The sequence below is a fragment of the Moschus berezovskii genome, chromosome 4, assembly GCF_049115385.1.
Source record: "Moschus berezovskii isolate FMDL1 chromosome 4, NW_MosBer_1.0, whole genome shotgun sequence".
Taxonomy (NCBI): domain Eukaryota; kingdom Metazoa; phylum Chordata; class Mammalia; order Artiodactyla; family Moschidae; genus Moschus; species Moschus berezovskii.
The window spans coordinates 100102257-100114922 of record NC_142463.1 but is presented as its reverse complement, the minus strand read 5'-3'; the positions used below and the strand labels follow the sequence as shown (position 1 = coordinate 100114922).

Here is a 12666-nt window from a genome sequence, read left to right as displayed (position 1 = left end):
AACAAATTTAACACAGCAATAAATTAGAGAAAGCTGAATAGTAACAAAAATAAAAATTAGGAAAGAAAGAAAGGGGCTAGGAGGGAAGGCAGAACAAGAAAAAAATAAAGGGAACATAAAATGTACCAGAAAGATAATAACATATATGACCAAAAATTAAGAGGTACAGGAAAACATATGCATCATGATGGTTATTGGTAATCCTGCAGTAATAGTAGCCATAACAACAAATATATTTTCTTCAGTGACATTCAGTGAATATAAGGCCTTTATAGTCTTACTCTTATTATTATAACATAATGAAGCTGCCTTTAATAGGACAAGGAGCAGAAAAATGAAAGAAATATACAAGTTCTTACTACTTGCAAGGTACTAATTGAGACACCTGACATGTATTCTCATTTGATCTTTGCAATAACTACATGAAACAGGCAGTATTCCTGACTTAATTTAGACACTGAGGCTCAGAGGACTCCATAAAACAAATGACAAATTGGACCCCAGTAATGGTCCACTTTCTTTTTCTTCCCACTTTGTAAGCTGTAGGCATCTTCACGTAATGAGGAAGAAAAGGAAAGACAGTGCGGTCACCCTCTCACCTCTCTGGATGGGCATGGAACTTCACCAGGCTGCTATAGAGCTGTCTCTCTGCCTGTAAGGCCTCATTGAGCCGACTCCGCTCATCTACCAGTCCTTCGAGCATCAGCAGCAACTGAGGGGAAAAAGAAGTGAAGCAACACGCAAACAGAAACATGAAGACACGTTACTTCTGAGAAAGAGATCAAAAGAACGTATCAGCATGGACTGTGACTCAAACAGCTCACTATCTCATTACTGACTTAACCTTTCTATATAGTACGCTACAGCTTTCAAGTCAATGTCATGTTTGTCAGAAAGTTTTTATCTTTAAAACTCTATAAGGCAGAATTCAAGTATGGCAGGAAGAAGAAGAGAGAAATAAACAAAGCCAGAAACACAGGAGACAGGCTAAGAGGGAGGAGTGGGAGACAAAGCAAGGATAGAGCAAGAGGGACGCAGACAGCAGGACTCACAAGTGCTCTTCATTCACTGAGGAAATATTGACTGGGCCCCTTCTCTGTGCCAGGTTCTGAGGATAAACTTACTATCGAGTTGGGGAAAAGACATCCATCAGTCACAGACAGGTGTCACTGCGAGCTACAGTAAAGTGCTCTAAAGAAGATGACCTATGATAATGCATGACTGGAAATCTGTTTAAGGGAACTGGTAGAGTTAAAGCCAGTTTGGAGTGAGACGAGTAGTTAGTTTCTAGAGACATGGTAACAGAGACACGGAGGAGTACAGGTAAACCGGTCTTTTGATTAATAACAAGTTTGGCATTCAAGAAAGGTCAGATCTGGGGCAGCAGTTACAACGGAACCACACAGGCTAGAAAACAGCACCTGTGGCTGCTACTGGCCATGGTGGGGAACTTGGGAGCACAGATTCTCGATGAAATTCCAGTAACAGCCACCATCATAAGTAATTGACATCTTGTTCACTGTTTATTTTGCAGTAAAAATAAGGCCTGTATTTCAATAGCTTACTTGTTGTCTTCGGTTTCCAGACGTTTCCTGTCCTTGTGATTCTACTAAAGCAAGTTTTTCCCGAAGAAGCAAGACTTCCTGGGTCAGGCGTTCCATAGCCGGGATGTCTTCAGGATCAACCAGCTGCATCTGCAGGTCCTAAAAGCCAAAAAACTAGTAATAAAAATAGCAATGAACAAAAAATGCTATTCAGCAGAGGAACAAATGCTCTTGAAATCATCTACTATACATTACATGGGATATTAACAAGCCATGATAGTAACAATAGCTTCTTCATGAAATCTGAGCACCTCTGATATCAGAGAGATTATGGCGACACTAAGAGGCTCAAACGAGCAGAGCATCTGGAAGACAGGCACGGGCAGAGGGACTCCGTGAATCCAGGTGCTGTTTGGAGGTGAAGGTACTCTGAACTGTAATCATTTCCAAGAGTGTTTCAGAAGCTTTGAACGACCTTTATGAGGTCTTCCTTAATCTGTGTGGTCCTGGTCAGGGACTCCATGTCGGCAGCCTGACCCTGCAGCTCTTGCTCCTGCACAGCCACCATGGACTGGAGCGCAGAGAGTTCCATCTGCGGAGAAAGAAATCCTGAAGTCAGTGGGCAGAGGAAACAGTGGGTGTCATGGTTACATTCTGACACTGAAGCAGGTGCTTTTCCATATCATATTATTATCAACCAGTAGTGCAAATAAAAACTAGAACATGAACAGTGAGCTACTGGATCAGATCCATAAACCACACCGCGTGATATCAAGGGCTGTTTCATAGGAAGTTGTAATGTGGTTTTAATGATGTCCTCTACTTTTTGTTAGCAATACAAAACATACCAAATTGGTTTGTTTTTTTAATTTTTTTTGGCTGTACTGCATGGCATGTGGGATCTCAGGGAAGTCCAGTAACATTAGTCTTAATTGAGTATATGTGAGAGAAACAGGAACAACATAATGGCTAGGGTAGAAGTGAAATTTTAGAAAACGAGGGAAACGAGGGGATTTTTTTTTAAACTTGTATTTTTTAAATGCCACACAATTTCACATCCTCAAAACTTGAGTCATATAACATGATTCTGTTTGTATGTAGAGATATGGTAATGAAAAGAAATCCAATAAGATAATTTCCTCACAGATATAAACACAGGTCTTATATTATAGATCTAACTATGGGAAAGAGGTGGAACAAAAACTGAGGAGCGCTATATGGACTGGCCAACGAAACTCAGTTTAGGAACCCATGACCCTGATCTTCCAAAGTAGAGGCGATGGTGACATAAAGGTTTTTCGTGTTAGCCTGTAACCCTATACTGTGGTCCAAAAGCTTCCTCTCTCTGCATCTAAGTTGGACAAACAACTAGTTGCATAGGGAGGCAGAAGGGGAAGGGATTCTGTAAGGCTTAGAGGCCTCCTCTAAGAAAATGATGAAAACTGTCACTAGAAATAGAGCATATGGATGGAAAACATTATCTGCTCCAGGAAAGGACTTCTGAGGAAGCATGCTGAGTCACAGAAGACCTGAGCTTAAATGGTAGCTTTAGTATTTTATAGTCACATAACGATTCCCCTCCTTCACCTTTTAAAAGTGTTTCAGCTTCTTCTTCTATAAAATAGGGCCAACATTAACCTACTCTGCAGAGTTGTAAGTATGAGTGCTAATTTAAATGCCCAGTGGAGCCTGGTGGGCTTCCGTCTATGGGGTCACACAGAGTCAGACACGACTGAAGTGACTTAGCAGCAGCAGCAGCAGTGCAGTGCATAACATATAGCAAGTTCTCAATAACCACTATGGATCTTTCTTGAATGTCTCCTGTTCTATGTTTTTAAAACTAATTTAATTTCATGGATCTATCATAATTATAAGCATCAATTACATAGCACTTCATTTTTTTCACTAGTCCTCTATAATTATTTTATTCCAGTTAGACATGGGTAAAGAAAACTGTGTTCTTTCAGCACTTAAAAAGTTTTAATAATCCTCATTTATAAAAACAACAACTTGATGAGATAATGGATATATAAAGCAATTTCTAGTTTTCTCTAGAAAGAAAAAAAGGCTCAACTTGCATTTGGACCCAGATAATATACTTGGAGAATTTTACTCTTTCCTTTTTTTAAAAAAATTTATTTACTTTTAATTGGAGGATGATTGCTTTACAATGTTGTGTTGGCTTCTACAATACATCACCAGGAATCAGCCACAGGTACACATACGTTCTCTCCCTCTTGAATACTTAAAACTCTTTTGAAAAAAATAGGAACTCTGAAATTAGACCTAACTAGAAAACTCACCCGACTTTCTCTCTCTTTTTTAGCCATGAGCTCGAGTTCCTCTTTGGCATTATTCAGTTCTTTTTCCAGCCCCGCAACTGTATCCAAGTCTCCTAAAGATGAATATACAGTGCTAGTTTTAATCAGTATCAACATAATACGATCTGTGCTGCCTTGTTTCTGAGGAATTTATTCTAAGATACAATCCAATAACAACAAAACATATATACACAGGATGTTCTTTGCAGCATTATTTGTAAAAACACTGCAATCCATCTATAAGCCTATAAAAAGAAGATTGAATATGTATAGTATATCCACAAGATGAAGTTTTATATATAGCTGTAAAAGAGAATGAGGAATATCTTCATGAACTGATATGGAGTGATTTCTAAGATAGTAAGTACAACAAGCTGTTTAGAAAAGAATACATCTATGAAGTATGTTTTATGTTAGGAAAAGGGGACACATGCATGTTACATATACACATAGGATTAATCTGCTTACTTCTGTAAAAAGAAACACAGGAAGGATACCTCAGAAGTGAAACCAGTTGCCTTCAGAGGATGAGTGGAAACAGGAGAGAAAGGACAGAGAAGCAGATGGGACTTCTGAGTACACTTTTCTATATTTTTGAGCTTGGAACCATTTTCATGTTTTATTATTAATGGGTAAAGTTAGTTCAACAATAATGAGGAAGAAAAAGCCAAAACTGAATACCAACAAAAATGAATGAAACCAAACAGCAAGATAAGCTAATCACCCAGAATACAGCTTAAAAAATTAATCCAAATAATTTTTGAACCCAATATTCAACTGTACATCCTCAGTTGGAAATATTCTAAGGAGTGATTTCAGAATTACAAAGAAATTTTAAACATTATTTAATAGATTTACTTTTGATAGTGGTATTCATATATCCATTCTGAAACTATTTTTCTGTATTATGCAAATATATAAATATAGTGATGTTATAAGTAACCAGGTTTCTCAATGTTGGGAGAAGGGAGATATAAATATAAAATAAGGGAGAGAAAGAACTTTTACTGTTAAACTAGAATTAGAGGAACCAGTATCAACAGGTGATACACACACATATATACATCCTTAGCTCTTTTCACTTAAAAGGGCCTAGAAGCAAAGGACATACCTGAAGTGATGAACTTATCTTATGCCCAGGTATTAGTATATAAATGCCATTACCCATTAAAAGGAACTAGAGAGCTGCCTGAAGTAATGGATAATTTCAGGGCTGAGGCAGGCAAAGAAAAAGGTAATTACATAACATCTTCTTGTGCCAGAAACCATGGAAGTAATCAAAAACTGATGAAGAATTATTGAAAGGACAGAGGAACAGTTTGAAGGGGCTCCAATTAGCCAAATCCCGGATAATTTGGTCATCAAGTGGAAGAATGACAGAAATGGATAATATTTTTTTTAAAAAACAAACAACCCATTACTTCATACTGATATAAACAAACAAATGGAGTAGAAAGGACAGGGAAAGGGCACCTCTTCTTTATACAAGAAGACACACTACTAAGGAAAGAAGGAATTTTAGAAACAGAAAATCAGTCTTCTAAACTACCAAAGTAACAGTGGGTACAAGCAAGCTTGGAGGATGCTAAAACCACTGGGTGAACGACTGTGGGAAACCAGAACTATCAACACCTTAAGGTATTTGGGCAGATCACTTATCACTTATTAATTACAAAGGGGAAAACGAACCTTTACAATGGAGACATCTGGTGGATACATACAACCTTAACCGAATGACTAAACTTAAGATCACTGATCATAACACAAGGAGATACCATGTGCTCCTGAGGCATTGCACCAAGAAAGATATCACCCATGCAGCATTCTTGCCAAAGATGTTTAACTTGAATCTAACCATGAGGAGACAATCAGAGCCAAACTGAGGGCGATTAGCTGGCCCAGCGCTTTAAAAAATGCCAATGTCAAAGAACAGACTTGTGGTTGCCAAGCGGGGATGGTGGAGGGTTGGATTGGGAATTAGGGGCTGGCAGATGCAAACTATTATATATAGAATGGATAAACAACAAGGTCCTACTGTATGGCAAAGGGTTATATTCAATAACCTGTGATAAACCATAATGTAAAAGAATTTGATAAAGAATATATAGAACAGAATCACTTTGCTGTACACTGGGAACAAACACAACATTACAAATCACACTTGAAACTGAAAAAACTGCTAATTGCAAAAAAAAAGACAAAAAAGGCTAGAAAATGGTTCTAGATTAAAGGAGACTAAAGAACCATGACAGTAGGGAGGGAAGAAAACAACCAGCAATCAAGAGTATTACAGGGACAATGGAAACCCTGAAAACAGACTGCACATTAGATGCTGGGACTATGTTAAAGCTACTGACTGAACATGGTAATTGTAGTTACCCAGGAGATTGCTCTTGTTTAATGAAGTATTTAGGGATGAAGTGTCAGGATCTCTGTAATTTCTAAATGGTTCAGAAAAAACATTACACCTGTGTGTACACACACATACATGCAAGAAATAAGGCAAAAGTGGCAAAATGTTAACAGTTGGTGAATCTTAATAAAAATGTACATGGGTACTCACTGTACTATTTTTGCCACTTTTATATAGGTTTGAAATTTACAAAATAAATTGGGGAAAGATGCTTTTTTAAAAAGGTAAATAGGGAGTAAATGAAACAAATCCAGCATCTTTACTCTTCGACTAAAATTTCCCACTAAAAAATGATTACTTGCACAACTTACATATGAATTCCACAATGCCCTATACTATAAAACAGACACAAAGTTTTTACAGTCTGAAAATCATTTAAAAAACCGTAAGTTAATTCTTCAAGTCCACAACACTTCTGTCAGCACTATAATCACCAAGTCATAAATCGTGGTGAGCCCCTGTTTCTGTAACACTTCTCCAGATCCTAATATTTTGGTCTCTGAGACTAATCTAAGGCATTCACTTTGAGTTTTGCTCACATCTCACATAAAATTCAGTTACTTTTATGGACTTCAAGGCCTACAACCACTTCTTGGATGGGGCAGAGCTTGGCAAATGACTCAATGCACACTGCCTATTCTTTCCAATACTGTAATATAACTTATGTCAAGGTACAGTAAGTAGCCTCAGCTTGCTTCAAAGATACTCAGGAGAAGGTATCAGCCCCATGGTCCTGCCGTGCAGGTTTGAAAACACTGCCTCCTGCATTCTTGAGTCCCTGCAAAGCTATCTGAAAAGGAAAATTAGGATGCAGCTTCTTTGGGCCAAATTGTATAGCCAGAACAATAGCTTTAATTCAATGTAAGGTAAAGTCAATTCTCCCTAAAATAGACATACCTTCAGTCTTTCAGTGGAATCCAAGCTTATTTTTTCCATTAAGGTAGGAAGAGAAAGAGGGTCTTGGTGAAATCTGTTAACAGAATGTTACAAGAAGGAAAGACAGAGATTCCTTAATGAACTCAAATTTGATACTTACCTAATGAGGACCTGGGTACGCTAGCATCCCCTTTGGCAGTCAATGAAGTGCTATCATCTCTGGAGGGTATATGCACTGAACCCTAAAAATTGGAAGAGTCAGGGGATTTAGGAAGATACAGGAACCATGATCACAATGACAGGACTTGGAACATCGTCACAAACTTGGTATTAAAATTATCATACTTATGCGTCAGATATAAAAAGAAAATGCAGCTGGCATAAACATCTATACAAGTCTATAGTTCTCACTTGATTAGTTTGCTCTCCAAGATGGGGGCTGATGGAGGTAACTTCAGCTGGTCGGTTAGAGAGGAGTGCTTGGGACATCATGAAATCTTTCCCTCCTAAATATTGGCGCAGGGCCTGTAATTCTGAATTTCTTTCCATTAGAGCTTGTACCATCTTTTCTGCAGCAGCCTAGTAAGAAAATCACAGGCAACATGAGAGAGAGACTCTAATAAAACAAAATTTGTGTTCTGATGTCATTTGTTAAAAGCCAACCATTTAAAAAAAAGTTAGTGGGGCTCTAAGAAATCATTTCCTTGCTTTCATTTTATAGGAGAAAACAGTCAAGGAGTGGAAAGAAAGTCTCTCATAGAATACTGGAAAAACAGAACATAACATGTCTATCATAGATAAACTAATCTGAAATTGGTTCTGCTGGAAATGCCAGGCTAATAACGTATTGAACTGGGTAACTGACGTCTTTCTTTACTTGGGGATACATGTGCCTTTGGCATGGATGGTCTTTGCCCAAACATTTGTCATTGGTGTGGTTTGCTCCCTTAAAATGTCTAGGAAAGTGTCAGTCACTCAGTCGTGTCTGACTCTTTGTGACCCCATGAACTGTAGCCCATCAGGCTCCTCTGTTCATGGACTTCTCCAGGAAAGAATACTGGAATGGGTTTCCATTTCCTTCTTCAAGGACTCTGCCAAATTTCAACTTTTCAGAGTGGTCTTTTCTGCATTTCCTATCTAAATGCAGCAAGCTCATCTCTACTCCCAGTTTCTGCTGACCTGCTACACTTTTTTACATTGCACTTACCAGTAATCAATGTATCTGTTATTGTCTCTCTCTCCCCCAACACCTGCAACTGGATGAAAGTTTTCTAAGAGCAAGCACTGTGATGTTTCATTCAGTGCTGAATCCCAAGCTCCCAGAAGAGGGTCTGACCCATAGAGGGCACTCAATACATAGGCACTCAAGACCTAGATATTGAATGAATCACACAGAAACATTTTTATCAGACCACATGACCAGGAGAATCTGGACCTCAAAATCACACCGGTTTATTTCATTTCAAATCCCATAGTTTACTAACACACATGATGGCGCAATAAGGAAAAAACTGATAAAGAACCTGCCTGCCAATGCAGGAGACATAAGAGACATGGGTTCAATCCCTGGGTTGGGAAGGTTCTCTGGAAGAGGGCATGGCAACCCACTCCAGTGTTCCAGCCTGGAGAATCCATATGGACAGAGGAGCCTGGTGGGCTATAGTCAACAGGGTCACAAAGAGTCAGACACAACTGAAGCAACTTAGCATGCCACATAGTCTGCATTTAATCAGAAAATCCAGAAATAACAAACTAAGACTAAAATTACTAAGAATGTTTAAGATGATGGCTATGTCAGATCAGTGATCTCTGGGGAGAATTACTACTGTTTTAAATAAGAAGCTGAGCCCTCATCATAACTTCCAAGAGAAATGAAAGAATAACCTTCTAGTTTTAGCATGGAAAATTCAGACTCTTTAGGGATTTGGACATAACCATATTAGAGGTAACAGTATGTTATTAATTTGCCTTAATAAAAATCTGTTAGATTATGGGAAGAAACAGAGTAAGTAATACACAAGATATCTTGTGTCATACATATGATCTAACTGGCTTGACTCTTTTTCTAGTAACGCTGCTTTTAGCACCACTCCTCCAAGTGTGGTCCACGGACCAGCAGCATCACCATCATCTGCAAGCTTGTAAGAAATGCATATTTTTGAGGCTATGTTTTTTAAAAGCTATTTGAGGGATTTTTCTGCATATAAAATTCAAGAAGCACATCTAGAAGAATACAATCACTACTCTTCCTTGAGCTGAAGATCTTTTGTAATTTCAGGCATCTCTTAGATTCCATTACTTTACTACCAACACATACACAACATATATGTGTATATTAAGTATAATAAGACTAATTCTTTCACATGACAAAAGGGTGAAAAAGAAAACTCAAAGACTCATTAGTCTCCTTCCAAATTTTTAAATAATTTACAGTGATTTTGTTAGATCACTCTAAAAGCAATTTGGACTCTGTGGGAGAGGACAAGGGTGGGATGATTTGGGAGAATGGCATTGAAACATGTATATTATCATATGTGAAACGAATCACCAGTCCAAGTTCGATGCATGATACAGGATGCTCGGGGCTGGTGTACTGGGATGAACCAGAGGGATGGGATGGGGAGGGAGGTGGGAGGGGGGTTCAAGATGGGGAACATATGTACACCTGGGGCAGATTCATGTCAGTGTATGGCAAAACCAATGCAATAATGTAAAGTAATTAGCCTCCAATTAAAATAAATAAATTAAAAATAAAATAAAAGCAGTTTCTGCCACACAAAGCAGCATGTTTCTAACAAACTGTGTATTTACTTCAGTGGGCCTAAGAACTGGATGAGTGGAATATAACCATCCCATACTATAACGAAGCATTAGAGACTCTTAGGGCCAAATAACATAGGCAAATGATAAGAATCTATTTCCCTCTGAAAACTGACTAGAGGGAATTCTAAGTGACTGGTCCCTGAAATGTAGCACAAGCCAACTATACCAGACTCTAGCCTTTAGGAGAAAGATATATGGAAATGAGGATAAATTAAGAATCTGCTTTTGAAATATTTGTGTATTGTTATTTTGAAATTACTATATCCCATATTACTATGAGATTGTTTATTCTCATCATGGCTTTGAAAAAAACCTTTTCTTCAGATTTTACATGAATTAAGAGAAAATGTACAAAGAATAAGCTTCCCCATATCTTGGGTAGAAACAAAATATCACTCAAGTCTTGATAATTTACAATCAAAATCAAAACACTCAGAACCCCATATTCCTTTCAGTCCAAATTATCAGAACATTAAGGAAAGGAAAATGTTATCAATACATAATGAACTTAATGAGTGGGGATATGTATTATATTTAGGCACCCTCCAAAAGCAAAGTGTTCTAGAAATAGTTCATATGGGCTTCCCTGGTGGCTCAGCTGGTAAAAAATCCGCCTGCAATGCGGGAAAGATGTGGTTTTGATCCCTGAGTTGGGAAGATCCCCTGAAAAAGGGAATGGCTACCCACTCCAGTATTCTGGCTGAAGAATTCCAAGGACTGTATAGTCCATAGGGTCATAGAGTTGGATACGACTGAGTGACTTTCACTTGATGATTCATGTAAAACTATAGTTTAGTCAATAGGCTGAAGGAAAAGAAGCTAATAGAATGGACTTAAGACAATGTAAATGTTACAAGTTACAAGGATCTAATGCTTTCTATAGTGTGGACTATAAATGTACAGGGTGATACTCTTCCAGCCTGTGCATGAGTCCTTACTTGGCTCTCCTGCTCTCTGGTGCTCATGGACTGAAGCAGGCCCTGAATCTCCATTTCATATTCCACCGCTTGCTTGTTCCGATCACTTAGAAGGTCCTGCAGCATCCTTTCCTTCCGCTGTAGACGCTGGCACAGCTCCTCAGCTATCTCATTCTGCCCTGGTCCAAGTTTGCAGAGCAATGTTGCGGTAAGATCCTAATACAGGAGAGAGCGTGTAAGTTCTGGAGGAAAGAATTAAAGAATCTATCATAGAAGAGACAGCAAGTATGATGTTTTACTCATTTTTGTTGCCCCAGATCTAGCACAGGCCTTGCACATAAAAGACTGTCAATACACAGTGAATGAACACTAGTAATACAGAAAAAAAAAAAACCTTAGAATGGCAACTTACATGTCGTTTTCTAAAATAAGTCCTTTCCTTATATGCTCAGGGCACGTAATGACATTAGATGGGGATAAAAGGGCACTCAGCTCATTTATTTTATTTTCTCCCCAGTTTAACGTTATAGGGGAACACACAATGATAAACTGCAAAAAACAACAAGCGCTGTTTTTATAAGCACGGTGATGTAGCTCCAAGGTCTGTACGAGGAGGTAATTCATGGTGGTTAGAAGTATGGAGCCGCACCATCTGGGTTGCACACTGGTTATACCACTTACTAGCTATGTCACTTTGGACAAGTTAATTCACTTAGGAAGTCTGTTCCCTTGACTGTAAAAGAGGAATAACAGTATGTACCTCATAGGTTTGCAAGGATTCAGTGAATTAATATCCATTAAGCTCTTAAAACGGGGCTTCCCTGGTGGCTCAGTGGTAAAGAATCTGGCTGCAATGCAGGAGATCAGGGTTTGATCCCCGGGTGGGAAAGATCCCCTGGAGAAGGGCATGGCAACCCACTCCAGTATTCTTGCCTGGAGAATCCCATGGACAGAGGAGCCTGGCGGGCTACAGTCCATAGGGTTGCATAGTCAGACATGAGCAAAGTGACTAAGCAGTAGCAGTAAGCTCTTAAAACAGTGCCTAACACAGCATACGCACCGTAACAAAGGTTACTTATCATATTATGGGTATATTTTTTAGATCTCATTAATTCTCACATCACTTCTTTGAGAAAGATAATTGTCCCCTTGAGTTTATGTGAAGTGAAGTTGCTCAGTCGTGTCTGATTCTTTGTGACCCTGTGGACTGTAGGCTTCTCTGTCCATGGGATTTTTCAGGCAAGAGTACTAGAGTGGCTTGCCATTTCCTTCTCCAGGGGATCTTCCCGACCCAGGGATCGAACCCAGGTCTCCTGCATTACAGGCAGATGCTTCACCCTCTGAGCCACCAGGGAAGTCCCTTGAGTTTATAGGTGTAGGGAAAAAATTCCCATGATAGCCAATGACCTGCCCAGGCACAGGATGGAATTAAACCCTTGGGTCAGCAGCCTCTCAGACCTCAAGAGTCCTAATCACAGACTGAGATTATGTCATCACTAAACCGACTGGCCTTAAGTTAACTAAATCCTTGCCTCCACTTCTTTGTTCCTGTCATGCAGAGATGTCTGGAGCTGCTGAATGATGCTTTCTTGCTCCTTCTGCCAACGGCTAAATTTGGTTTCTATTTCTTCTTTCAGCCACTGGAGGTTCTGACAGGTGGCAGACAACTGTTCCACTTCCAGGCCTTTGGACCTCAGGAGACTTTCCATACTCTACAGTCACAGAGACAGCAGTTGCTCAGTCAAAGAGCCACCCCACACTCCTCAACATGA

At 39.1% G+C, this 12666-nt stretch overlaps 1 protein-coding gene across 21 annotated transcripts in view; it reads right to left on the bottom strand.

Annotated features, from left to right (window-relative positions):
* LOC129541805 (myomegalin-like) overlaps positions 1 to 12666 on the bottom strand; it is a 214533-nt gene that overhangs the window by 57014 nt on the left and 144853 nt on the right. For all 21 annotated transcript variants that reach the window (XR_016037281.1, XM_088835639.1, XM_088835637.1 and 18 more), the window contains 8 exons: positions 12427 to 12606; positions 10916 to 11110; positions 7566 to 7733; positions 7315 to 7396; positions 3848 to 3939; positions 2020 to 2136; positions 1566 to 1703; positions 600 to 712 (listed from right to left, as the gene is read on the bottom strand). Coding sequence is in view for 20 of the 21 variants with exons in the window: in XM_088835639.1 (XP_088691765.1) it covers positions 600 to 712; positions 1566 to 1703; positions 2020 to 2136; positions 3848 to 3939; positions 7315 to 7396; positions 7566 to 7733; positions 10916 to 11110; positions 12427 to 12606 (1085 nt within the window). In the remaining variant the exon portion in view is untranslated. The remainder of the gene's footprint in view (positions 1 to 599; positions 713 to 1565; positions 1704 to 2019; positions 2137 to 3847; positions 3940 to 7314; positions 7397 to 7565; positions 7734 to 10915; positions 11111 to 12426; positions 12607 to 12666) is intronic.